The following is a 24,632-nucleotide window of genomic DNA, read 5'->3' as shown; positions in this document are numbered from 1 at the left end:
GGCTTCTGCTGAGTATGCCTGTAATGCACTGAGTGGACATGTATCTCAGAGGCAGTCACAACCAATGACCATCAGTGCATGATGCATTCATCCAGGACAGGAATGGAGAGCAATTCCTCAACAACAAATCCAGACATAGTCCAGTCTATGGGTAACGTTTGATAGTTGAATAAACACAATACGATATCAAGCACACAAAAGACATGCACGCATAGACATTTGATGACAACTAATTATAATGACAATTGTAGCATCCATGTGCACATCAAGATATGTGTAAATAATTAGGAATGAAGTATCAGTTTTTAATTATGTATTTCCAGCCACATCGTGTTCATATAAATGACTCCAACACAGTTTTAACTTTGATAAATATTCGCTCTATCTATATCATCCTAGAAAATTCCATGTCAGTCATGGTCTAATTGGCATTCTCAGTTGCCTTAGAGCAGGGGGTGGCAACTCCAGGCCTTGAGGGCCGATGTCCTGCAGGTTTTAGATATCACCCTGGGTGAACACACCTGAATCAAATGATTAGTTCATTTCCAGGCCTTTGGAGCACTTCAAGACATGTTAAGGAGGTCATTCAGCCATTCAAATCACCTGTGTGGGATCAAGGACACATCTAAAACCTGCAGGACACCGGCCCTCGAGACCTGGAATTGCCCATCTCTGCCTTAAAAGAAAGTTGCTTTTGTTTCTTACACTTGTCAATTACTTATGTCTTACCATACCCTGAAGTACAGGTGTAAATTTCGTCTACTGAAAAACAAACCACTTGAGCAATTTTTTTAACTGCAGCTTGTGCTTCAGTGCCCCAGCAATGAACCTCTTTCAAAGGACTTCCTTTTCTTATCATCGCATTGATATAAAATTCCAATAAACTGGGACTGCTTGTTTTTTTTCCACCAATAATGGGTAAGTGGATGTTCCAACCAGATCCGCAGTGTGGATGGCACTTAATATAAAAACTAGCTAAATTGAAAGATCAGCGAAAATCTGAGGGAAAACGCTTGCTTTTCTTTTACATGGTATTGTTCCATGTTCCAAAGTGTTTCACCCATTTCACGGAAGAAGCTATTTGTGCACTGTTGCGTCACTTTCTCATAATCATGGCTGTATTGCTGATATTTGCTGAACCTAATATTATATCAAGTTAATCAAGATTTTTAGCAGAAAACAATTTTAAAACATGCAATATGGTGCCTGCTTACTTCTTCACCCAGCTACTATTTTTAAAAATGCAGAATGTATTACTTTTCCTTGTGCAAAGCACCTCGGTTATGGGTGTTGCAGCTTCTAAGAGTTTAGGTCTTAAATGTTTTCACTGTGTGTAACCACATCAAGAGAGTTGCATATCCTGTTTATCTCTAAACCTACTACTATTACCTTAGTGACTGACTGAAGACAAAAAAAAGAAAAAGAAAAGAAAGAAAAACAGAAGGCTTACATTGTGTAAATCTGCTTCTGTTTGGGAGGTCTTCAGGTTTCTCTGGCATACTCTGTAGAGCGTAATAACATTAGGCCCTGATACACTTATGTGAAGTTAACTACCTTTAAAAAAATAACTAAATAAAAATGACTACCAGCGTGTGGACCTCCATGTATTTGGAAAAAAAAAAAACCCCAACAGTGTACAGAATACTGCCTGACGTGGACGCGCATAAAGCATAGCTGTCATGAAATCTGAATTAAAATAAAATTAGTAAGGAGGATTTCTTCTTATTTACATAGGACATGACAATTACTTCATTTGATAATCTACAATTTGCCTATTTACTAAATAAAATATATGTCGATGCATGTGCAAAATATCCTTGGCAGAGCAAGAAGGAGAATCATTTACATGCAGGTAAATGCATGACTTTAAAGTGCATTGACACAATACTTGATAAGCATTTTCCCTCATTATGTTTTCAAGCAAGTTTGGAGAGCAGTCTTACTGCTTCCTTAACTAAATCAAAAGCAAAAGTGTCAACCAAACTCACTGGAAGCTGCAAATGTGAAGTGAAGAATTTCCTCACCAGAACAATAAAATTGCAATTTACTGCAACTCTGTCAAATTACAATTAAAAGCAATGCAAGTTACAATCAGGGTTTGGTGCACTAAATTAAAAATGTTAGATCTCACACTGCTGTGCATATGATACAAAACTAGTAGCATAAAAAAGAAGACATACGTAGGAAACCTGGTGCTGTACATACAACTGCATAGCTTGATCCTGGTGCAAACATTCCCTGCATGCAGGCAATTCCTTCTGTTGGCTAACCAATGGCTAACACACCACTTCATTCACAAGGCTGCTGAACAGTTAGGAGTAAATGATCTGCTGCATCGCATGCACAGGAAACCAAAGCATTTCCTGTATGTGTGTATATATACCATATAGAGAGGTAAATCAACAGTTTATCAACATAGAGGGTCAGCTTACCAGAATCTGGTAACAAACAACCTCAGTCTGCGCAAGACAGTTTCAGTGCTTTAAATGCAATCTCATTTTAAACCTGTTCAAATAAACCAGCCACTTGCAGGAGCTTGTTATTTAAAATTGTAACACAAAATCAGTCATGCCTCTCTTGATGAAGCAAACTAGGAAGATGGCACTTTATTTTAAGAAATATGAATGGTGCAGGATGTTGGACCAGTCATTTGCTCTTTTAAAATCTAGGGAATGCACTACTTTATAAGAATTATGAGAAAACGTTATAGGAAATACACAAACCACCTATTCGTACATGGTGAATGTGTAATTTTTAATGCACAACTCTCTGAAGAAGGTAGTCATTTACTGCCGTTATAATAACATATAGGGTTTGAGGTTTTGCCCATAAATGTTCATTTTAACAAATGCTATGTGCACACAAAGTTGCTGCAGGCTTGTCAGCTGCACATTTTGGTAGAATCTCCCATTCTACCAAAACAGTGCTCTTCTGGATTGAGATCTAGTATGTTTAGACGATTTTTAAGTATGATGAACTCATTGTCCTGTTCAAGAAATCAGTTTGAGATGATCTGTGCTTTGTGATATGGTGCATTATTCCTGCTGCCAGTAGACACCGTGTACTTTAAATATCTGCAAAGTGAGAATCAGCCTAATATGTGGAGGCAAATTGTTCCATAGATTAGGTTATATTTTACTAGCTCGCCCCTGTTCTTAAGTCTGGTCTTTGGAACATGGAGAAGTAGCTGATCACCAGACAAATCTCAACAAATTTAGAAACATTAAAGCCGTTCAGCCTTTAATGTCATCAAAACACAAAAGACTTAATGAGTTGCTATCATTTCCTTTCAGGGGCAAATAGATTTGGGAACCATCAGCGTAGAAGTGGATGAGATGCCATATCTTTTTGGGACTGATCCTACAAGAACTAAATATAAAACTAAATGAATCGGACTCAGAATAGAACCTTGTGGTACTCCACATGGGAGCAGTGCAGACGGAGAAGTTGAGCCACCAAAACTGACCCAAAAAAACCTTCTCTCTGACAAGTATGATCTACTTGAAAAGCTGTACTCAATGAGTTTATATATCTAATTATCAACATTTGTCTAAGTGGCCAATATTTGCCCATTATATTGCTATGTGTTGCTACATATCCACAACCTTATAGATTTAATATTCAGTTATGACAACAAATCACTAGGTTTATCTTGAACTTTGCTCTAAAGTCTTAGTGAAAGCTTGGTGTGTTTTTATAAATAATTAAATAAAGAGCTATCCAACATGCACCTCAGCAATGATTTAGAATTTCAACAATTATGAAAAAAAAAGAAGCTGAAAATTACTTTTACTTTGAGTGCTCGAGTAAGAAAGCACTATATAAGAACCAGCCCATTTACTATTATGTTATTGAATCAAATGTAGATCTTTCCTTTAAAGCGGCTTGATTGCTTAGCACAAATACATGAGAGCCAAGCAATCTGAGGTTTTGGTCATATATCAGAACTAGCAAAACCACGCATGTCTGGTGCCATGTGCACCCATGATGTCCCACAGTAAGGGTAGACATAGAAGCTGGTGGTTGCCCTTACAAAACTGGCTTTGTGGTCAGTAACACCTTCTATTTAGCTATTCCGTGCCTAATTCACAACCAGAAATTTAAAAAAAAAGAAAAAAAAAAAAAAGAAAGAAAATGTTGGGTCTGCGCTTCCACAGGCCCCGCTGGTTTAGAAACTCATTCCCGTTAACAACAAGGAAGCAAGACGAACATCTTTAACTGGTTTTTACTTGCTAGCAAGTAAGATAAGGCACCGTGTGTGTGTGTGTGTGTATGTGTGCACGTGTAGCCACGTGTGTGTATATATGTGTGTATGCATGTGTGAGAATGTGTGTGTCTGTATGCATGTGAGTGCGTTTGTGTGACCTCCTGCTGACAAAAGGGTCCTAAAAGCAGGAAGCTTACTAAACAAGAAAACAGAACCTTCACATAGGATGTCCCATAATAAAACACTACAGCCTCCCCCACCGTTCAACAGTCTGGGGAGGGGGTGAGAAACAAAGGAATGTCTTTGATCATGCTGCTTGAACTAAGACTTACAAATGTAAGTAACAATTTGACTCCAACAGAAAATTCACCATAAAAAACACAAGTGGCAAAATGAATAGATATTATGAGCTTTGGCTGACATACTTTTATTTTTTCTGTCCTAAGCTCTATGGCCATTTCCATCACAAAAGATACAGTATATGAACCAGTGAAAATGTTAATAAAGAAAGAATGTACTTAATATACAGTACATGTATTAACTGAAAGAAGCAAAACTAAAGACCAGTTGTGGTGCAATATTCTATGTTGGGTGCTTTCAAATTATTTTCTACAAATCTTTAAAAGTATTTTGAAAAAACAAATTCTGAAACTAACATGCAGCAAGTGGTGCAAATGAAAAGTAGGCTGAACGTTTTGAACACAACTGATTATTGATCAACATTCTTCTTTAATGTTGTAACATTATTCACATGCTGAAGTTATCACTAACCAAAACCTTGTCTTGCCAGGAACCAAAGCCCTTCTGCAACAGGTACGCCCGCAGCACATTCTTGGCTTCCTGGTATGGCTTTGCCATCATCTTCAGAGACCCAAAAAATATATAGTATGAATAACAGCTTGGGGTTCTTTTTAAAACAACAATTCAGCAAGTCAGGAAACTGTCATTTAAAAAAAGCAGAAAATACAATAAGCTTGTGTGGTGGTTATTTTAACATGTGTTTAACAGCATTTGCTTTCTATTGGATCAGTGTACAGCAGTTTACATTGCTAAAATAAAGTTTCAGATTACGCAGAAGAAGGTGCTGAGTTTACCTTTGCTTCTCTGTAGGTACTTGTGGCCAGCAGGTCTGTCCTCTGAGCCTCTTTGGCCACCAACCTGAAGCGGTGCATCATCGCTGCTTTGCACAGACGGCTTGCTAGGGCAGATCCACTCTTAAAGGGAGAGCTACACACCAAATAAATAAATGAGTATGAAACTCTAGTTATGATGTTCGAACACAGCCTGAGTTGAGTTGTATCAAAAAAGGATACTGCCTATAGTTCTCAATTTATCTGGTAACATGTTAATTACATTTCCAAGTGGTCTAGTAAAAACCTTACAATAATCTGATCTTTCAATTAGTCATTTCTCGTATATTATTTAGGGTATACACCACCAGTCAAAGGTTTGGACACACGTTCTCATTTAATGGTTTTTCTTTATTTTCATGACTATTTACATTGTAGATTCTCACTGAAGGCATTAAAACTACATCTGAACACATGGAATTATGTAAAACAAAAAAAGCGTAAAATAACTCAAAACATCCATCCATCCATTTTCTTCCGCTTATCCGGGGCCGGGTCGCAGGGGCAGCAGGCCAAGCAGAGAAGCCCAGACCTCCCTCTCCCCAGCCACCTCCTCCAGCTTATCTGGGGGAACACCAAGGCGTTCCCAGGCCAGCCGAGAGATATAATCTCTCCAGCGTGTCCTGGGTCTGCCCTGGGGCCTCCTCCCGGTGGGACATGCCCAGAAAACCTCGCCCAGGGGGCATCCTTGTCAGATGCCCAAACCACCTCAACTGGCTCCTTTTGATGTGGCGGAGCAGTGGTTTTACTCTGAGCCCCTCCCAAATGGCCGAACTTCTCACCCTCTCTCTCTCTCTCTTTTTTTTTTTTTTTCCCCCCCTTCTGAATTGTACTGATTTTATTGAACAATTAAACAACACAACATTGCAGCTTCAAAAAACTAGGACATTAAATCATAGACATTAATTAAAAGATGTGTATGTGTGTGGTGTATTTTATCTATGCACATGAATGTTTCTACATTAATTATACACAATTATAATACACTTCTCCCCTCATGCTTATTTAGTAATTGTGTTTGCATTAATACTGTTTCCAAGCACAATAGATGGTGTTTTCTGGGATTTTTGCTTCTCCTGCAGTAAAGCCACAGTTCCCAGAGGGGTATCGCTGCTGCTCATCTTCTTCAGCAACGCCTCTACCTCCAGCTTTTTCATCCTCCTCTCGGTCTTCATTTTTCCAGACCCCTTTCCGTTGAATCGATGGAGAGCTGCCTAAAAGCTTCTTTTGGAGTGAGTTTCCGCCCAGACTCCTCCACGTACTCAATCTTGACGTCAGGCTTGCAGCCATCTTCCTTGAAATCTTGCATGAAACCTCTGTATTCTTCTCTGCGGCTATACTTGTCATCAAAGCCCATCTTGTCCTCAATGCACTAGTCATCATTGGGCAGGGCACCCTTTGGTGCTTTGACACGTGCTACTTTCTGCACTTGAGTGTCCAACAAACCCTTATTTTTGCACAGCAACAGTGCAGCAACGAGGCCAGAGTTGACGATGGGCTCCTCGTCCAAAATGGTGGCACAGGCTGTGGCAAAATCTGGTTGTTTTTGCTCCTGATCCAGGTTAACTATGCTCCATCCAACATTCTCATCCATATCAAGAGTCTTAACCTCCAGCATCATCTTTTTCCTCCTCCTGTTCAAAGTCCATAATGTCTTCCTGGTCCTCTGTTGCCTGACAGTCCGTATGTTGGGATATCACCCAGGATTCTGCAAAACTCTGAGGTAGCATTTAAAAAAAATGTTGTTCCTCTTGTCAGGATGGTCTTCGTTGTCATCTTTAACAAGGTTCTTAACCTGCTCTGCCACTTTCTCCCCAGTGTCTTTCAGGAGCTGCATTTGCTTCAGCTTCCTCTGCTTCTGCAGTTCCTGCTCTGCCTCATCCTCCTCAATTACAGCATGCTCAGGAGGGGTAAATTCCTCATCGTCGCTTATGTCCATTTCTGTCATCCTGATGTCGCCAGACAGCAGGGGGATTTCATTTCCGCCGCTTGTATTCGCGATGTCGTTCTTTCGGTCACTACCCACAGCTCGTGACCATAGGTGAGGGTAGGGGCGTAGATCGACCGGTAAATTGAGAGCTTTGCTTTTACGCTCAGCTCTCTCTTCACCACAACAGACCGGTATAGCGCCGCATCAATGCCGGCTATGCAGAACAAGCTCTTGCAATGGTCGTATAAGGACTGAATGGCCCGTAGCAATGACACCCCATACTCCGGGAGCACCCCCCACAGGACCACTTGAGGGACACTGTCGAATGCCTTCTCCAAGTCCACAAAACACATGTAGACTCAAAACATGTTTTATATTTTAGATTCTTCAAAATAGCCATCCTTTGCTTTGATTACTGCTTTGCACACTCTTGGCATTCTCTTGATGAGCTTCATGAGGTAGTCACCTAAAATGGCTTTTCAATAGTCTTGAAGGAGTTCCCAGAGGTCACAAGAACTTGTTGGGCATTTTTGCCTTCACTCTGTGGTCCATCTGATGCCAAACCATCTCGATTGAGTTTAGGTCAGGTGACTATGGAGGCCAGGCCATCTGGTGCAGCACTCCATCACTCTCCTTCTTGGTCAAATAGCTCTTACACAGCCTGGAGGTGTGTTTGGAGTCATTTTCCTGTTGAAAAATAAATTATGGTACAACTAGTGTCACTAGTGTGACTTCAATTTTGAATAAATCCCCAACAGTGTCACTAGCAAAGCACCCCCACACATTGACACCTGTTCCAGCATGCTCCGCAGTGGGAACCATGCATTTGGAAACCATCCGTTCACCTTTTCTGCGTCGCACAAAGACACAGCGGTTGGAGCCAAAGATCTCAAATTTGGGCTCATCAGACCAAAGCACAGATTTCACTGGTCCATGCGTTTCTTGGCCCAAACATATCTGTTATTACTTTTTCTTAGTAATTGTTTCTTAGCAGCATTTTTACTACAAAGACCTGATTCGTGCAGTCTCCTCTGAACAGTTGATGTAGAGATGTGTCTGCTACTGGCATTTATCTGGGCTCTCATCTGAGGTGCTGTGGTTTCTGAGGCTGGTGACGCGGATGAATTTATCCACAGCAGCAGAGGTGACTCTTGGTCTTCCTTTCCTGGGGCAGTCCTCATGTTAGCTAGTTTCATCATAGCACTTGATGGTTTTTGCAGCTGCACTTGGGGACACATTCAAAGTTTTTGCAATTATCCAGACTGACTAACCTTCAGTTCTTAAAGTAATGATTGTGGTCATAAATATGTTGTACCTGTAAATCAAATGCATATTTAGCTGATTGGTTCTTGCCATAATATGAAATTATAACAGTTATCAAATAGGGCTGTTCACTTTGTACCAACCTGACTTCTGCTCAACACAACTGATGGTCCCAAACCCATTAAGACGGCAAGAAATTACACAAATTAATCCTGGCAAGGAAAACTTCTGAAGTGAAAACTATTTCAGGTGACCACATCATGAAGCTCACTGAGAGGCCAAGGGTTTGCAGCACTGTCAACAAAGCAAAGGGTGGCTACTTTCAGTAATCTAAAATATCACATATACTCAGAGTTATTCATGATTTCTTTCTTTGCTACACAATTCCATATATCTTGTTTTATATATTTGATGTCTATATCTACAATCTAGAAAGTAGCATAAATAGAGAAAAACCATTAAATGAGAAGGTGTGTCCAAACTTTTCACTGGTAGCGTATTATTTTAAGATGCTTCATTTTAAAAGTATAACTAAAATAAAGCATATAAAAATAAGTATTAAACCCCAAAACCCCTCAATTCTCCCAACTTCCTATACAGTGATTCTTACTCCTCTATGGTCTTGCCCTCCAGACCATCCACAACCTCCAAGGAGCTGTCTCCCTCGCTCCAGTTGATACCGTAGGTCAGCTGGTTACCGCCTGCATGGCTGGAAGCCACAGATGGCACCAGGCTAATGTGAGGCCTCATCATGCAATAGAACATGGGCAGCTTGGAGGTGATGCCTTCTACACGCTGGCTGACAGACATCTCCATGCCACGAATTTCACTACAGTCAGAGTCACCTGCAAGGTTGATTTAAAGTTACAAGACACAGAATCATATATAGTTTCCTTCAGTTAGTGGTATCATTTTTTATGACTAATCTTGCTGCAACCTGCAATTGTGAAGGTGTTTGACTTTGTTTGCTGCAAATATAGAGTATAACTCATTTTGGAGTTTCCCCATCCCTTACAGACTGAATCAATGTGGTCAAAGTCATTATGATTATGAAAAAGGAGAGGAAGGAAGAAAATTATTACTTTACCTTTGTAAAAATAACTTGGAAACTTGAGGATACACTACTGTGACATAATGATACATTGTCAAAAGGACAACTTGGGGAATTTGTCAACTGTTTTTCACCTGCCTAAAAGCAGGTGCATACATTGAACATCTTATGTAGGGTTACACAAAGTTACAGAAGGAATTGTATGAGTATGAAATGTAGAGCCATCAGTTTGTTTCTTTGCCACATACAGTGGAACCCCGACTTACGAATACCTGGTTTCACGAAAAATTCAAGCTACGAAGGCACTGAATGGCAATATTTCTGCCTGTGTTACGGCAAAATGCCCGAGTAACGAAATCCGCTGGCTCTGATTGGCTGAGCCTACAATGCCCACAATGCCTTCTGAATCGTGTGACAACCCCTTGGCTTCCGTACTTGAGCTTCGCTGTTCCACTTGAACGACGTATTGTTGTTCTAGTTAGCAATTAGCCTATAGCCTATCGTTCAGCATCGCCTCACTCAAAACGCGCAATGGGTGCTTCGACTTACGAAAGACCCTCGGGAACGAATTAATTTCGTAAGTCGGGGTTCCACTGTACTTTTAAATGACAGCAGGTACTACACTAAGATCTGTCTTGGAAAAACAATTTGTCGTATCTTTTTATGATGTGAAGTACACCCTAATAGAGTCCTCCCAGCCCTGAAATGAATCTTTAAGATGCTTGCTCTATTCCATTTTTAAATTGGGACTGTGTGAGAGACTAGTGCTTTGTAAAAACTTTGTGAAATGACAAAAGCACAAGAACTGTGTTCATATCACTATTACCAGCACAAATGAAGACGTCTAGCATTCACCCACACTGTCTAACCCAGTGCCAACGTGGAGTGATTCTACTGGTGTATTTGGACATGGTGGTGATGCACTTTTGCATAATGATTAAAAAAAAAAAAAAAAAAAAAAAAAAAAAAAACAAAAAACCCCCCCAAAAAACAGGGTCTCTCATTTGCTACCTCCTCATATTTTGGAAAAGGTAACAAATACAGGGTGATTCCCAACTACCCTTAAGGAGCATGACTGATTTTATTACTTGCCTATGAGGATGCTGTGGACATAGATGGGCTCGATAAAGTGGCTAAGCAAGGCTCCCTGGTATCCAAGGACCTGCCACTGAGTGATCTTGTCTGTTGTGGACATGCTGACAACTTTGGAGTTAGAGTGATCAAGGTGTGATGAGAAAACCGAGAACACCTTTAAAAGAAAGTACACCTTTATACTTATGCATCAACACAGGTACAGGTGAATCATTTAGGTGTTCAGCAGATAAAAGAAATTAAACACCTTGCCCTCCACAGACAGGTGTAGGCTGATCTCGTTGTTAACTTGCCATGCTGACATGGAGAGTGGGTTCAGGCGCCTGCAAATTAAGCAGAAAGGTGAGAAAAATATTTCTGACCTTGAATAATATCTTTAGAGATATTATTTAGAGATATATCTTTCAAGATATTATTCAAACTTCTATAACCCGAACTGTTTAAACTGAAGTTCTAATTAATTTAACTCTTAACCAACATCACTCACAGATAGCTGACATCAGGTTCTTCATGGACCACGTTTCAGCCGCATTCCAAAAACCAATGCAAGCTGCACTCACACACTCTGGTATTATCTTGGGTGCCTTTTGTTATGCTAACCTATGCTTCCTAGTGTCCTCTCTTGTGACTTAATGACATCTGTTTATCTCACAAGTAACTAATATCCGGTCTTTAAGTCTGACGTCATTAGCCCTGTGTGGGCCCAAACTTCGCTGCAGGTCCCTAAGTCACACGATCACTGCGGCATCACAGAGTTAAAAACTGTCTAAATCCTTTCAACTGTAATAAAATGATCAGCGTTGCTGCTCTACCAGGTGTAACAATTACGTTTAACATCCAGGCATCCATGAAAACCAAATTTATGAAATTTAACGGAGTTAGAAGTTAGCAGGACGTTAGCTTGCTAGATTCCATCTAAATATAATATACCATGTTCTCACTGAGGGATTTCCGAATCAAATTAAGATGTACAGCTCTGCTATCATTTCCGACATAAATGAAGACAGGAAAGTAAACAGCAGTGACGTTTGTAGGGTTACTGAAGTTTGCCTAGCTGGTATATAATGATGTGCTACGTGATCGCTAGCGACACAGCTATGTTCGCATAATATAAACAATGAAGCTGAAGGATGAACGCTAACTTTTTTCCACTCCATAAAAGTTAACGTGATGGTTCCCGAAGGTTCGGGACAAATGCAGTCACATGGCAGGATGCTGACCACACCGAACAGACCGAACTTCAGTCGGGAGAACAACTGAGATAATCCATCCATAATACAAGGTTAGTTATTATTTTTAGTTATTATTATACTGCTGCATGGGCTGGTCTGTAGTTACATTGTAAGGTTTTAAAAAGTGAGCTTTAAAATGATTAGTGGTAATAAAAACAGAGAGGCCGACAGTGATCGGTGACTGTTTTTAGGGGCTTGTTGAGATCAAAAAGAACAAGATACAAAGCATGAAAACGTAAAAAACACAAAAGCCTTATTAAACGTGGAGTAGTTTGGGCACAGAAGCAGGATTCATCACGTCATCACTTAAAGACTGGATTGTTTAAAACTGATTTATCAGTATATGGTATGAAATCAAGGTATGTCAGCTTCACATTTCTCTCTTTTATAATTTTGCCAGTGTAAACTAAGAAGCAAGAATGAGAGTGAGTGAGGAAAGTGAGCAGACATGTTACCATAATGAAAAGCACCCCCGAAATTTGCTTTGCTCATCTTTGTTTTGCGTTTTGGTGGGTGGAGAGGCATAAATATGTGGGAGGTTCAATCAAATGCGGTAACACGAAGTGAGTTTCAGGTATTTTAGTGGAAAATGTGTGTTAGACTTTGAGCTAAGCATACATGTCTCAGAGCTGTACTGCTTTTGCTGCATCAATCTGCTGCCAACTGCACTGTCAATAGCACAAATTGATAAAAAGCTGGGATTTGATCATCATCCAACCTCATACAGATACATGTTAATGTGCTTTAGCTAGAAACACTCAGTCAACTATTAAAGTTCATGCCTTTTTTTTTTTTTAGCATTTTCTGCTCAGCACTGTTGAAGAAATAGATCCAAGTCTTGTTTTCTGACAGTTTACCGGGATGGTGCATGTGCATAAAGATTCTGGTAGTCGGGGAGTTTAACAACCCAGAACCACATACATTTATGAAAAAGCACAATAGGATAGTAGGGGAGTACAATCAGTGGGGATATGTTAACAGCGAGCGCACTACCCACTAACATTTGTCTCCATTCATCCACATTAAACAAAAACAAATAGTAATACATCAAGAAGCAATAAATGTGGGGTGACAAGAGCAAAAACTTGATTGATGTGACGTGATTGGTTTTTTTTTTTTTTACCTCTTAAAATAATTTTCACCTGTGGACTGATCAAAATGTATTATTACTCTATAACCATTTAAGACAGAGGTGTCCAACTCTAGGCCTCAAGAGAGGGTGTCCTGGAGTTTTTAAAATGTGTCCTTGATCCAACACAGCTGATTTAAATGGCTAAATTACCTCCTCAACATGTCTTGAAGTTCTCCAGGGGCCTGGTAATGAACTAATCATTGATTCAGGTGTGCTGACCCAGCATAATATCTAAAATCCGCAGAACACCAGTCCATAAGGCCTGGAGTTGGACACCTCTGATTTAAGATTTATGAAAAATAAGTTCTTGCCTGTGAGTTTTCAGAAATGGTTCATGTGAACAGATTCTTATCTACATCATCAAAATAATGTTATATATAATAAACTTTATTTTTTTAGTCACGTTTCAAAACTAAACTCTGCCTCCTAAGTATAACAAATCTTTTAGTATGAGATTTCCATACAGCCATTAGACTTGGGCCTTATATGTTCCTCTTTCAGTCCATTAAATCACTGCTATTATCAGGACCAGGTCAAATATGACATAACTGCAGCCTCTGGCTGGAAAAGCACTGCACCTGACACAGTGTTATTATGTATTGGTATTTTTCCTATATTAAACTGAGTATGAGTAAACTGCTAAACTGAGTGAGATGAGTAAGCCAATATTAAAAAGGTCATTATTATGCCAGAGCCTGTGTAAACCATTTCAGGTTCATGCTGTGCGTTTCAGTCATTACTACAAAGATGGGTAAGAAGCAAAACAAATCTGCTAAAATGTAGGTGACATATTTTTGTTCACCTGTTTTCAAAAGCGAGAGAGAAGAGGCGTTAAAGGAAATGAACTTCTGTGGGGTTAAGCTGATAAGCACTTACAGTTTGGAAGGGATCTGCGCAGCACCCTTTGGCAGTTGGTTGACATAGAGGTGAAGAGTTATACCACTCTTCAGGCTGAGGAAGCTGCTGCTGCTGCTTTGCTGGAAGATTGACTTCTGAGTGAGATTTGCATTTTTGCTGAAAAACATCAGCAGGTGCCGGTACAGGAACCTGCCAACAAGGAGATATTACTTATTCTGTGCAAAGTGGCCATAGATCTATGTAGTAACATTTTTTAAAAGTGAAAATCTGCAATATCACTAAATCTTGAAGTTAAAGCTACTATACTGACCCATTTGAGCATAATGTGAGGTTTGCTGCAGTTAGCTTACTTTAAGGTCTCCAAAAGACAAAGAAATACACAAGCAACATGTTTGCCCGCAGACCTCAAAACATTGCTTTCAGAGATCTCTTAACATTTAAACAGGAAATAAAGCCAGCCATTGTCAGACACATTTGCACATAAGCTCTTTATACATGATATAGTCATTAATCTCTATATATTCAGACATGATAACTATTTCAAATTAAAAGTCTGCTAGAATTTTAGTGGACAAAACATTAACTGAAAACATTTGCAATCAGCCTATACCAAAGTAGGTCAGGACACACAAATGAAACCTTAAAAAAGGGAATGATTATATTTGATTGTATTAATGAACATGATTAACCCTTTAAGACCTACCATAGAACCAAGTCTGCCAGAGCTTATTGTTATATTTTACATGCTTCAGTCCCATTTCTGGGAGCATTTCAATTGCTATACATCAATACAACCATTATAGCCCACATTTTAATAATATGCATGCATTAAGTCCATAGCAACTACATAAATTACAAAAAAGTGCAATACACTACAAAATTGTTTTGTTGTGTCTTTTTACATATATTTCTAGTTAGAGAAATTTAAGATTTATCCCTCAAAACTGTAAGCACAAAATAGTTTCCAACAAGAGGAAATTTATTTTGAGTGTCTTCATAGTTTTATTTTTGAGATACACCAATTTTTTATATACACTGCAGGAAAAACGAAAATAAACATTATAATGCAAATTGGCAAAAAACCAAAACCCAGCAGCACCAAAATAAACTATTTCCAGCAGTGCAATTTGAGTTCTAAGCATCACAGAAACTATTCAGAAAAGCATGAAGTCAAATATGACTTATAAAAACACCAGTATAGGCTTTTAAGGCCCCGAAGGTAAAAAACTAAATTTTCTGCGAAAATGACGTCACTTCCGGTTTCGGGCAAGTAATGGCGGCCATGCGATAGTTCGCCCTGACGTCTATTCCAACATAGGAAGTGTTATGAACAGCTGATCGGATCGGCAAAGCCTGTTTCTGGAGCTTGCTGCTGCAAGTGCTTTTTATGCAATTTTTGCAAAGCTGCATGTGGAAGGAAACCGTGACTTAGGACAAGCTGATGGCATAAGATGTAAGTACAACTCCTCCGGTTTCATATGCAAAAAAAATTATTGTGCTAGCTTACGTGGTTCCGGTTCTATAGTGCTTTAAAACTAGTTACGCAAAACGGAGCGTGCCCACTCCGACCGGCTTTAAAGGGTTAATGACCTTCCATGAATCGCTACTTTATCGTGGTGGAGCAAAGTCCCAGGGATCCCAGGGGCTATGTTATCTTACCTATCAGCGGGTCTCCCATGGCAAATCCTGGGTGAGGGATTAGACAAAGAGTGATTCAAAAAACCCCAGGAGGAGAAGACCCAGGGAAGAGTTCACTCAGGGTTACAGGGGCCCCGCCCTGAAGCCAGATCTGGGGAGGGTGCCAGAGGGTGAGCGACTGGTGGTCGGGCCTTAGACCATGGGGCCGGGTCGGGTGCAGCCTGAAAAAGGGACATGGGCCCCCCTCCTGTAGGCCCACCACTTGCAGGAGGCGCTCTAGGGGTGGATGTCCAAAACTAGCAACCAGGACATGGAAATTAGCGTTCTCCGAAGAGTGACTGGCCTCTCCCTTAGAGAGAGGAGTTCAGCCATCCAGGAGGGGCTCAGAGTAGAGCTGCTACTCCTCCACATCAAAAGGAGCCAGTTGAAGAAGTTAAATTGGCTCCAAGGAATGCTCGGTGTTACCCCAGACAAGAATGAGGAGGTGGGTGTGGAGAAGGAGGTCTGGGCTTCTCTGCTTAGGCTGCAGCCCGTGACCTGGCTTCAGATAATTAGAAGAAGACTGATGTATGGATGGATGTATTAATGAACATCATCTACAATCTACACGCACATTGTAAGTTGGGGACCAAAAGTATACTCTGGATTTGCTTGTTGAACAGTATAAGCTAGTGTAAAGCACACTTTTGGGCTTTTTATTTTTTTTAATAAAGTTAGTTTTTTAATAAACAGACAAGTGAAGTGAGCTAAGAGATTAGCTCGGGTATTATTGACTTGCATCTGTGTCTAAATAACCATCATTGATAAATAGGAAAATGGTAAATGGACTGGTTCTTATATAGCGCTTTTCTACTCTGAGCCCTCAAAGTGCTTTATACATTACGACATTTTAAGAACACGAGATTTAAGTGTACATGTATCCACTTAAACTGCTGTGTTGTACTGAGGTTAGAATGAATCATCTTTGGTTTAGTATGTTCCATTAGCCAAACAATTACCGTTAGAGGTCTATTTATATCTACAAAAACCACAAGGTAAATGAAAAATATGTTTAACCAGAGTCTAAAGCTGTAAAATATTAGATTTAGAGAAACAGTGTGCAAAATATTTATTGGAGTAAAACAATCGATTACCACTGTTGAGAAAATGTTACAAATTATGATATTGATATTGTTGGCATCACTCAGCCACGACATAATATCACAAGTAATTAGTGATTATATTATATTTTATTACATTGCAATGCATATAATATAACATTACAACATATAACTAATGGGTATTTTAAAAATCAGGTTTCAAATTTGCATGGGAAAAAAATACTGCTTTCATTTTTCCATTATGGTATAAAGTGGAGAAAACCATTTGCTATAACGTGACATGACACATAAAAAAATATGGGTCATGGTTGCAACAAACCTCATAAGAGATCTTCTTGCTGTGACAACTGCGTGTGAATCATGCACAATCCTCCCGTTCGATGAGATACTCTCTTTTGTATTAAAATTACCAGTCCCAAGAGCAACCACTTCATATCCATTGGCTAGAGAAAGACAAAAGTGTGAGGAGAGGTAAATACAACATATTTACCTGATAGCCACTCAACATATCATTCTATAACATTTATATAACTCATGTCTGTTTCAGTTTCCTTAACAAAAGTATTGTTGTTCTATCTATAGCTACAGTTTTTTATCCATGAGAGAATTTTGTGCAACTCACCATTAAATAAGGAATTAAATTTTTAAAAAGTACTCCAGGCCTGCCAAAAACAGTTCACTGAGCAGGTTTTTCCTTTCCTATTGATTGTTAAAGTTCAACTGGATTTTGAGGTATGCTTTGGGTTACTGCTGTGTTATAAAAACAGTCATTGGCTGTCACACAGCACTAAGGCATAACATGACATGACCAGACCTATACCAATCAGCTGAAAATTCCGGTTTGGTGGGGAGAGTAAAGACAGCAGCATTAATTGAAGCAAACACTGCATTTTTTTTTTCTTCACACATACAGCTGTTATTTTCTGTGTATCTGCATATAGTACCTGTTTCCCAAGGACTCTGACAAAAGATGTCTCTTTGCTTACTTTACACACTGGAATTCTTTCAAAATATATTTTGGCTTTTACTCTGTCATCTTAAAGAAGAAATTCCAAGCTGGATGATTTTGATAACTTCCGTGCTCTTACATATCATTTAACTCTTCTTTAAAGACCTCGGTCTGAGGAGCTTGAGATAATTAAGAATTTATCAGTACCTGATAAATGCTACCAGCTGACAGCTGTTCAAAAGTTAAATGAACAATATTTGTCTTCCCACTAAAGAAAAAAAACAAAAACAAAACATTTCCATACAATAAACTACATGTTTTATCTCCCATCCCTACAAAATCCTGTCATCCCCTGTACAGATTCTTCAATAAATACAGTTTTTGTCTAACCTGTCAAGTTCTTTTTTTCTCTAGGACGATGTCAGGAAGTGTCTTTGGCTCTAACATTTGTACGCTATACAGCAAATCAAAGCTATTGTATTTCAATGAATTGTTTTTGTGCAAAATCCAGCACTTAAAACTACACTATACTAAAAGTAATGTTGTACAATAATCTTAGAGATTAGATAACAGCAGTTGCTTATAGGACTAATTTACACTGCAAGGAATTAAAAAAAACAAAAAAAACAACTGTTGTCACTATATTCAAGATGAAGATTTAAATCAAGCATTCTAAATTTTTTTTTCCACTAACAGACTGGTTACCATCTATCGTTCTTACTTTGAGGTCTCACTTACAAGCCTGAAGAATGAATGCTGCTGTGGTGACTGCACATCCGGAGAACTCTGGGTGACTATTCATCAGTTTCGTGAGCTGATCCCTGACAGCATGTGGAATCTGCAGATTGACAAATGGCTTCCTTTCTGTACAACAGGTGAGATAAAGAAAACGACAGGTCTTCAACTTATTCATTTGTCAGTTCATTGTCTTTCCACGTGTCAGTGCAAACAACAGCCATCTCAAGGCTCTTCACATTTTAACATATAAGCTCTAAAATGTTAGATACTGCCCGAGCAACCACTTGATAACAAAGGGAAGAAAGAATTCCCTTTTAACCGGAAGAGACCTCTAACAGGACACGGCTCAGTAAAGAGCATAAAGTGGCTAAAAATAACAAACAGGACAAAACAAACTATGAGAGAAAGAAAAAAAGTGCATCACAGGAGGTCCACCAGCAGCCTGAACTTGTAGCAGCTTAATGAATACAAACACAGCATTTTCGAGCCATCATCATATCAGTGAGAGGTTCTCTAACTATAAGATGGACTAGCTTGGTAAGCTGCTTAAAACCCAGAGGGAATAAGTACTTGATGCCTCCTATGGAGATGTAGAGGAACTTTCACTAACATCTGTTTCAGCTCAGCTAAAACAAGGACAGACATAGGAAATCTTCAATAACGCCTGTACTCATTTGTTAGATTTTTACTTACGTTCATTATTGTATCCAGATTTGTATTCATAAAAACTCTTTTAAAGATACCTTTTCCATTTTTATTTAAATGTACTCATTTTTGTGTGTACATTGTGACTTGTTGAGCTATTTTGCCTTTTCATTTAGTATTTTCTTTGTTGACCTATGATATTTTGTCATTGGTTGTATTTACTACTTTGACACACTAATTTCCCTACTTTGGTAGTTAATTAAAAAATACAGCTTATCTAATCTCATTTTATGCAAGGCTAGCTCATGGTTGGTGCCCCTGAGCTAGCCTGACTATTAGCCTCTTCTTTTTCCTTTAGCTTTCTTAAGCTTCTTCTTCTATTTTCAATTTAAATGTACTCCTTTTGTATAATATTTAACTCACTCAGCTATTTGTCTTGTCATATTGCATTCTCTTTATTGACCTAGGATATTTTATTTACGCTATCTTGTCACATGTTGTGTTTACATTTATGGCTGTTGTCAAAGTAATTTCCCTACTTCGTTGATAAATAAGGTAGAGGTTATCTAATCAGATCTTGAGGGATTGTTCAGGGACAGACGTTCCAGTAGTGAGTAGTGTTATCAAAAGGGAAACATGAAGTAATTGTGAAAGTAGACAGTGTGTTTGTCTCCCAAATTGAAACCAAGGACTTGTTCAAAAGGACCTGCTCTCATTACAAAGTATTTAAATAACCAAGATATGACTAGATAAGTAAAATGAATCATATGACCAAATTTGTCTCTGACCTTCAAATTAAACATTGCTGTTGTACTTTAGCAGACAAAATCTGCAAGGCAGGAATGATATCGCATAAATGACATGCATGCATCAGCAGTGTACACCCAATCCAGCTCGCCAGTCTATTGCAGGGCTTACACAGAGGCAGAAAACCATACACAAACACAATCATACCCTAAGGCCAATTAAGAATTGCCAGTTAAACTAAGACACACGTCTCTGGACAGTGGGAACAATCAGGGCACCCAGAGAGAACACCCAAGCATGGGGAGAACATGTAAACTCTACATACAAAGGCCCCAGCTGGCCGGACGACTGCCCTGACTATATCTATACCTATCCTAAGTCATAATGTATATCCCTAACTCTATCCAACATAATCATCCTTAACACTTAGCCAGACCAATGTGATGGCAATGCCAAAGACACAAAAAAAAAAGGTTATTGCACTTTTAAAAAATAAAATGTCAGTGGTCTCAAATCAAATTTTGCAACAATAAAATATGGTCTGTGTGCTACGTATACAGATGTCTTCAAAATATTACTGTTAGTGTCATTTACTACAAAATATGCAAACAGAGAGGTAACAAGTCAGTCAAAGAATATAAAATCCAGAATTACCGAGCATGGCTCTACGAGCATGGCTATCAGAAATGGCGGGCTCCTCTTTTACTGGCAAAGGTGCAGGGACATCCAAGGCTAAAGCAGGCAAAGAAGTGAATGAAATGTAAAATGTTTAAATGTGCATTTTTAATGTTGCCAAATTAATTGTCAAAAATCGGTGGTAAGAGTGGCTCGAAGAACATTTACAGCCTTACATTTACTTAATGTACAATAAAAATAAATATATAAATGTAGCAAAAAGCTGTGTTAAATGGTGTATCCAATATTAACAACAATGGCAACAACCAACATCATATATACTGTAAAAAAGTAACATGTGCACCTCAGAGTCTGCAGAACAAACACTTTATTTTCATCAAATACTAACATGATGCTTCAGGAAGTGCAGATTTCAGACTCTCCAGGGTGGGCTGGAGATCCTGAAAAGCGAGCTCCGCTGCATTCAGACGAGCCTCCTTCTTTGTTACCCCTATACCAGTCTTGTACTGTACTCCATCGATCACAGCGCAAAAGGCAAAATAAAGCCCTGTAGTACTGGCTAATAAAGAAAAAACAGGAAAAAGTCATGAATGTTACTACAATCATACCCCAACATCTGGCTGACATCTTCTCTGTCAGCCACTGTGCATAACAAGAAGTCACAATTTGTGAAGAGCCTTCAGTTTGTATCCAGTCTGAAATGACATCAGCCTCTAATGACTTAGCCTCTGGCACAATACCTTAATTTCTTGAACAACAGTTTTTTTCCCCTCTTTCTTTGTATAAAGGGGTAAATAACAAAAGGAAAAAAAATCTAGCATAGACCTGATCTTGTGATTGCATTATAAATAAAAAAATAAACTGCATTATTCTAATGTATTTCCAAGTTCACTTCTTACTTGAAAGACCTTAAAACATTGCTGCTTTTACCTCAAAGGTAAAAACAGTAATATATAATGATAGAATACATAGCTGTATTCTATCATTACAAAACAACGCCATGTGGCATTGTAAAGCTGTCTGAATAGATTATGTGAAGACATCTTCATATATGTTGTTAAAGATTTTAGATCTGTATTTGAATGTGCACCAGCATGCTCGGAAGATTTACCTGGGGTTACTGTCTCCTTCATTTCCAGATGGAACTGCAAAGTCTGGGCAAGCTGATGGAGCAAAGATATAGCATTTGTCTCTCCATTCCTGTATCTGGCAATCAGTGTTTTAGGAGAGACTTTTGGTCTTCCATCATGACCTTAGTAGGGAAAACACGAAAAAGCAGATTCAAATTTTAAACCCATATAGATTCTATTTGGAGGCCTGCAACAGAAACCACAACTTAAAGGGGTTGAAACATTGATTATCTGGAGCACTGTGGGAGCTGTATCTGGAGTAGATTAACTTCTCAAACCTACCAGGTTTAAAAGTGCTTTTCACTTGCTGGTCAAAACCAGTATTCATGTTAGATGGTGATCGGGTTGGTCCTGATGTCGTTGGCAAATTCTTCTTGAGCATTTGTTCAATACAAGTTCCTCTGGAACCCCGAAATGATCCACCAGTTCGATACATCCTGCCAAATTTCACCAGTTCTGAAAAGAGGAGAACAGCACTGTTTGACTTAAAGCCATGTCTTATCAACCACATTTATCTGAACAAATAAAGTTTAAAGGGTTCCCTTAAAGCAGGGGTCTCAAACTCCAGTCCTCGAGGGCTGGTGTCCTGAAACTTTTCCATGTGTCCCTGTTGCAACACACCTGAATAGAATTAGTAGGTCACTAGCAAGACTCTATAGAACTTGACTGCATGCTGAGGTGGTAATTCAGCCACTTGATTCATGTTACAGCATCTCATGAGTGAATGAACATGGTGGAATAAAAATACTTTTAGAAGTACATTTTTCCAAACACTTACATTTACTTAAATTTACTTGAGTAGGGTTGAGGTTGCCAGTTAAGCATGAAGTAAAGTTCTATACTCTTGCTAATGACCTACTAATTTTATTCAGGTGTGTTGTGGTGTTCAGGACACGGGCCCTTGAGGACTGGAGTTTGAGACACCTGCTTTAAAGGTTTTAAATGCAGAAAGTTCCCAGTCTTTAGGCACTTTGCTACCAGCAGCCTGTTACAAAAGCTCACGGTTTGTTTCTTTTTGTTTTGGTTGAAACTATGGACAATTTCAAAGAGCTGACAACAGTTTGACAAACATACAATAGTTTTACACCTACAAGGTGATTTCCAAAGAGCTATTAACTGAAAACTTGGAATGGCAAACTTGACATCTTTTGGCATGAAATGTACTTTCTTCTAGGGAAGAAAAAAAAATGCCCAAAGTACACAAGTGGAGGCCAAAAGTGAACTACAGCAGATGTACAGTATCTGAAAGTCATGTCCCAAAAAAAAAAGAGGAAAAAGTCCAGCAAAAACCTGATACCGACTGGAACTGTCAGTAACACAAAACATGTCTTATGAAGTGATGAATTCAAATGTAAAATTTTTGGTTCAAATTGTGATTGATCTGATAAAACGTGTTGGAGGCTCTGTCATGGTTTGAGACTGCATCTAAGTCAGTGATGTTGGTGATCTTTTCAAAATGATCAGAATTATGAATGCAGAACAGTTTTTTTGGATTTGGATACACCATCACCAAAGCATCTGATTCACAACGGCTATATTTTTCAGCAAGACAATGATCCCAAACACACTGCAAGTACAGCAAAATGATACCTGGATAGAAAAAAAACCAGAAAAAAAAACACAATAGAACACCCAGAGACATGGATTGGCCTCCCCAGAGCCCACGCTTCAACATTACTAAAGCAGTGTGGGAGAGCACAAGAAAGGGCAGCGAACTGACATGACATGAATGACATTTAAGAAACCTGGAGATCTATTTCTTTAGACTACCGGAAAAAAAAAATATATGAGAAAGCTTACCAAATACAGTTCAGACTGTCCTGATTTTCATAATGGTGGTACAAACTATTTGTTGCCTTAAACACTCTAAAGAGATATGTTTGCACATATTTCACTTTAAAGAAATATAGGGCTTTTTAACTTTATGTATTATGTGTTTTAATTTTTGCTCTTTTGTTTTATCTATTATTCTTAACTGATTTACTGCACAGCACTTTGATCCTGTGCTGGTTATTTTAAAGTGCTTTATAAATAAAGTTGGATTGGAAATTTCAATAAATCGCTCCATTCTTTCTCCTTGCAAAATATAACTCAAGTATTTATAGATAGGCCAAGCATGGGCTAACTGCTAAAATGCAATTTTGCTAATTGCTAACATTATTTTTTTCTTTAGAAAATAATTTTAGCGCTTAGCTTTAACAATAGATACAGAAAATGCTTTACGTTCAAAAAGAAAATAGCTTAACGGTTAAGGCCCTTAACTTGAGGGTCACTGTCGCTTTAACATTTGAAATTTAGCTAGCTAGCTAGCGTGCTATAAAAGAAAAAAAAGGTCAGAGTTCTGAACAAAGTCGCTAATCTTTACATCTTCGCTTTAAAACAAACCTAGCCAAGAAAACTCGCTAGGCCCGCTACATTTACCCACCTGATATACTGTGTACATTAAGCTTTGAGTTTTGAATTATATATGTAAATGTGACTACAAAAACGGGACAAACACGTTTTACCTGTGCTGACAACCTTGGACGTAGTGGTCGCCGTCAACGTGTGAACGTTCTTGCTTGAACGTGGGCGTTGACGGTTGATCAGGTGACACACGCTGTTTGGAAAATGAATGATGACGTTAGCTGTAAGTTTAGGTGCTACGTTTTTGGGAGGTTTAATACACATTGTAACTTAAGATCGATGTTTGAGGTAAGAAAGTGGCACATTATTTATTTAATTTGGAAAATAATTTTACTTTTGTACCCTTTGTACTGGACAGCAAGTGTCCATAATTCAGGAAGCAGAGGGAAGGGGGTGAAGCAGTAAAACTGTGAAAGGTGGAGTCAAACCTGGAGCTGTCAGGAGATGAGGTGGACAAAGGTCAGACATTAGAAACAGGAACTTTCACCTCCCTTTCACCCATAGGGAAATAACTCACTTCCCTATGGGCCTCATCCAACCCATCACTTGACAACACTAAGTATGACTCGCCTTCAGAAGATTTCAGTAAAATCCTGAAATCCTGTCTGTTCCACTGAGCCCTCTGACATATCATCAGTGGTCATGGTTAGTGCCATGGGTGATGTGACCTAACAACACAGGATCAGTTGACTGTTAGTTGTAATCAGTGGTGCATCACAGACAGACTTAACTATGAGAAGTTATTTGC

General features: G+C 38.9%; 2 protein-coding genes and 1 long non-coding RNA gene across 4 annotated transcripts in view; all 3 read right to left on the bottom strand.

Annotated features, from left to right (window-relative positions):
- The window catches only part of LOC120720679, a 30,689-nt gene extending 26,873 nt beyond the window's left edge, over nt 1-3,816 (bottom strand). Inside the window, exon 1 of the long non-coding RNA XR_005693006.1 lies at nt 2,181-3,816. This is a non-coding gene — a long non-coding RNA (uncharacterized LOC120720679). The remainder of the gene's footprint in view (nt 1-2,180) is intronic.
- A 1,090-nt stretch (nt 3,817-4,906) lies between these two features.
- adad1 (adenosine deaminase domain containing 1 (testis-specific)) lies at nt 4,907-24,093 on the bottom strand. 2 transcript variants are annotated; one of them, XM_040010442.1, is made up of 13 exons: nt 23,986-24,093; nt 21,761-21,934; nt 21,460-21,600; nt 20,737-20,907; nt 20,367-20,444; nt 18,321-18,446; nt 16,953-17,076; nt 13,914-14,084; nt 10,921-10,996; nt 10,674-10,830; nt 9,141-9,375; nt 5,302-5,434; nt 4,907-5,068 (listed from the first exon to the last, which is right to left on the bottom strand). In XM_040010442.1, exons 2-13 carry the CDS (start codon nt 21,912-21,914, stop codon nt 4,955-4,957), a joined length of 1,680 nt encoding a protein of 559 aa, XP_039866376.1. In that variant the 5' UTR covers nt 21,915-21,934; nt 23,986-24,093; the 3' UTR covers nt 4,907-4,954. The 2 variants fall into 2 exon arrangements, with proteins under 2 accessions (XP_039866376.1, XP_039866378.1); XM_040010444.1 differs by having other exon boundaries at nt 23,904-23,987.
- Nucleotides 6,115-8,771, bottom strand: LOC120720674 (U4/U6.U5 tri-snRNP-associated protein 1-like). Its single transcript, XM_040010447.1, is given in 2 exon segments — nt 6,115-6,544; nt 6,547-8,771. Coding segments are annotated over 2 exon segments (618 nt in total). The 5' UTR covers nt 6,959-8,771; the 3' UTR covers nt 6,115-6,338.
- Nucleotides 24,094-24,632: the final 539 nt, after the last annotated feature.

The sequence above is a fragment of the Simochromis diagramma genome, unplaced genomic scaffold (genome assembly GCF_900408965.1).
Source record: "Simochromis diagramma unplaced genomic scaffold, fSimDia1.1 OVJJ01000585.1, whole genome shotgun sequence".
Classification (NCBI taxonomy): Eukaryota; Metazoa; Chordata; class Actinopteri; order Cichliformes; family Cichlidae; genus Simochromis; species Simochromis diagramma.
The sequence above is the reverse complement of the archived record's forward strand: the minus strand, read 5'-3'. Positions and strand labels throughout refer to the sequence as shown.

Coding starts and splice junctions, on each gene's coding strand:
- adad1 (XM_040010442.1), bottom strand. CDS start 21,914: ATGTATCGAACTGGTGGATCATTTCGGGGTTCCAGAGGAACTTGTATT. Junction 20,908..21,459: donor GAAGGAGACAGTAACCCCAG/GTAAATCTTCCG, acceptor TTTCTTTATTAG/CCAGTACTACAGGGCTTTAT. Junction 14,085..16,952: donor GCAAGAAGATCTCTTATGAG/GTTTGTTGCAAC, acceptor CCTTGTTGGCAG/GTTCCTGTACCGGCACCTGC.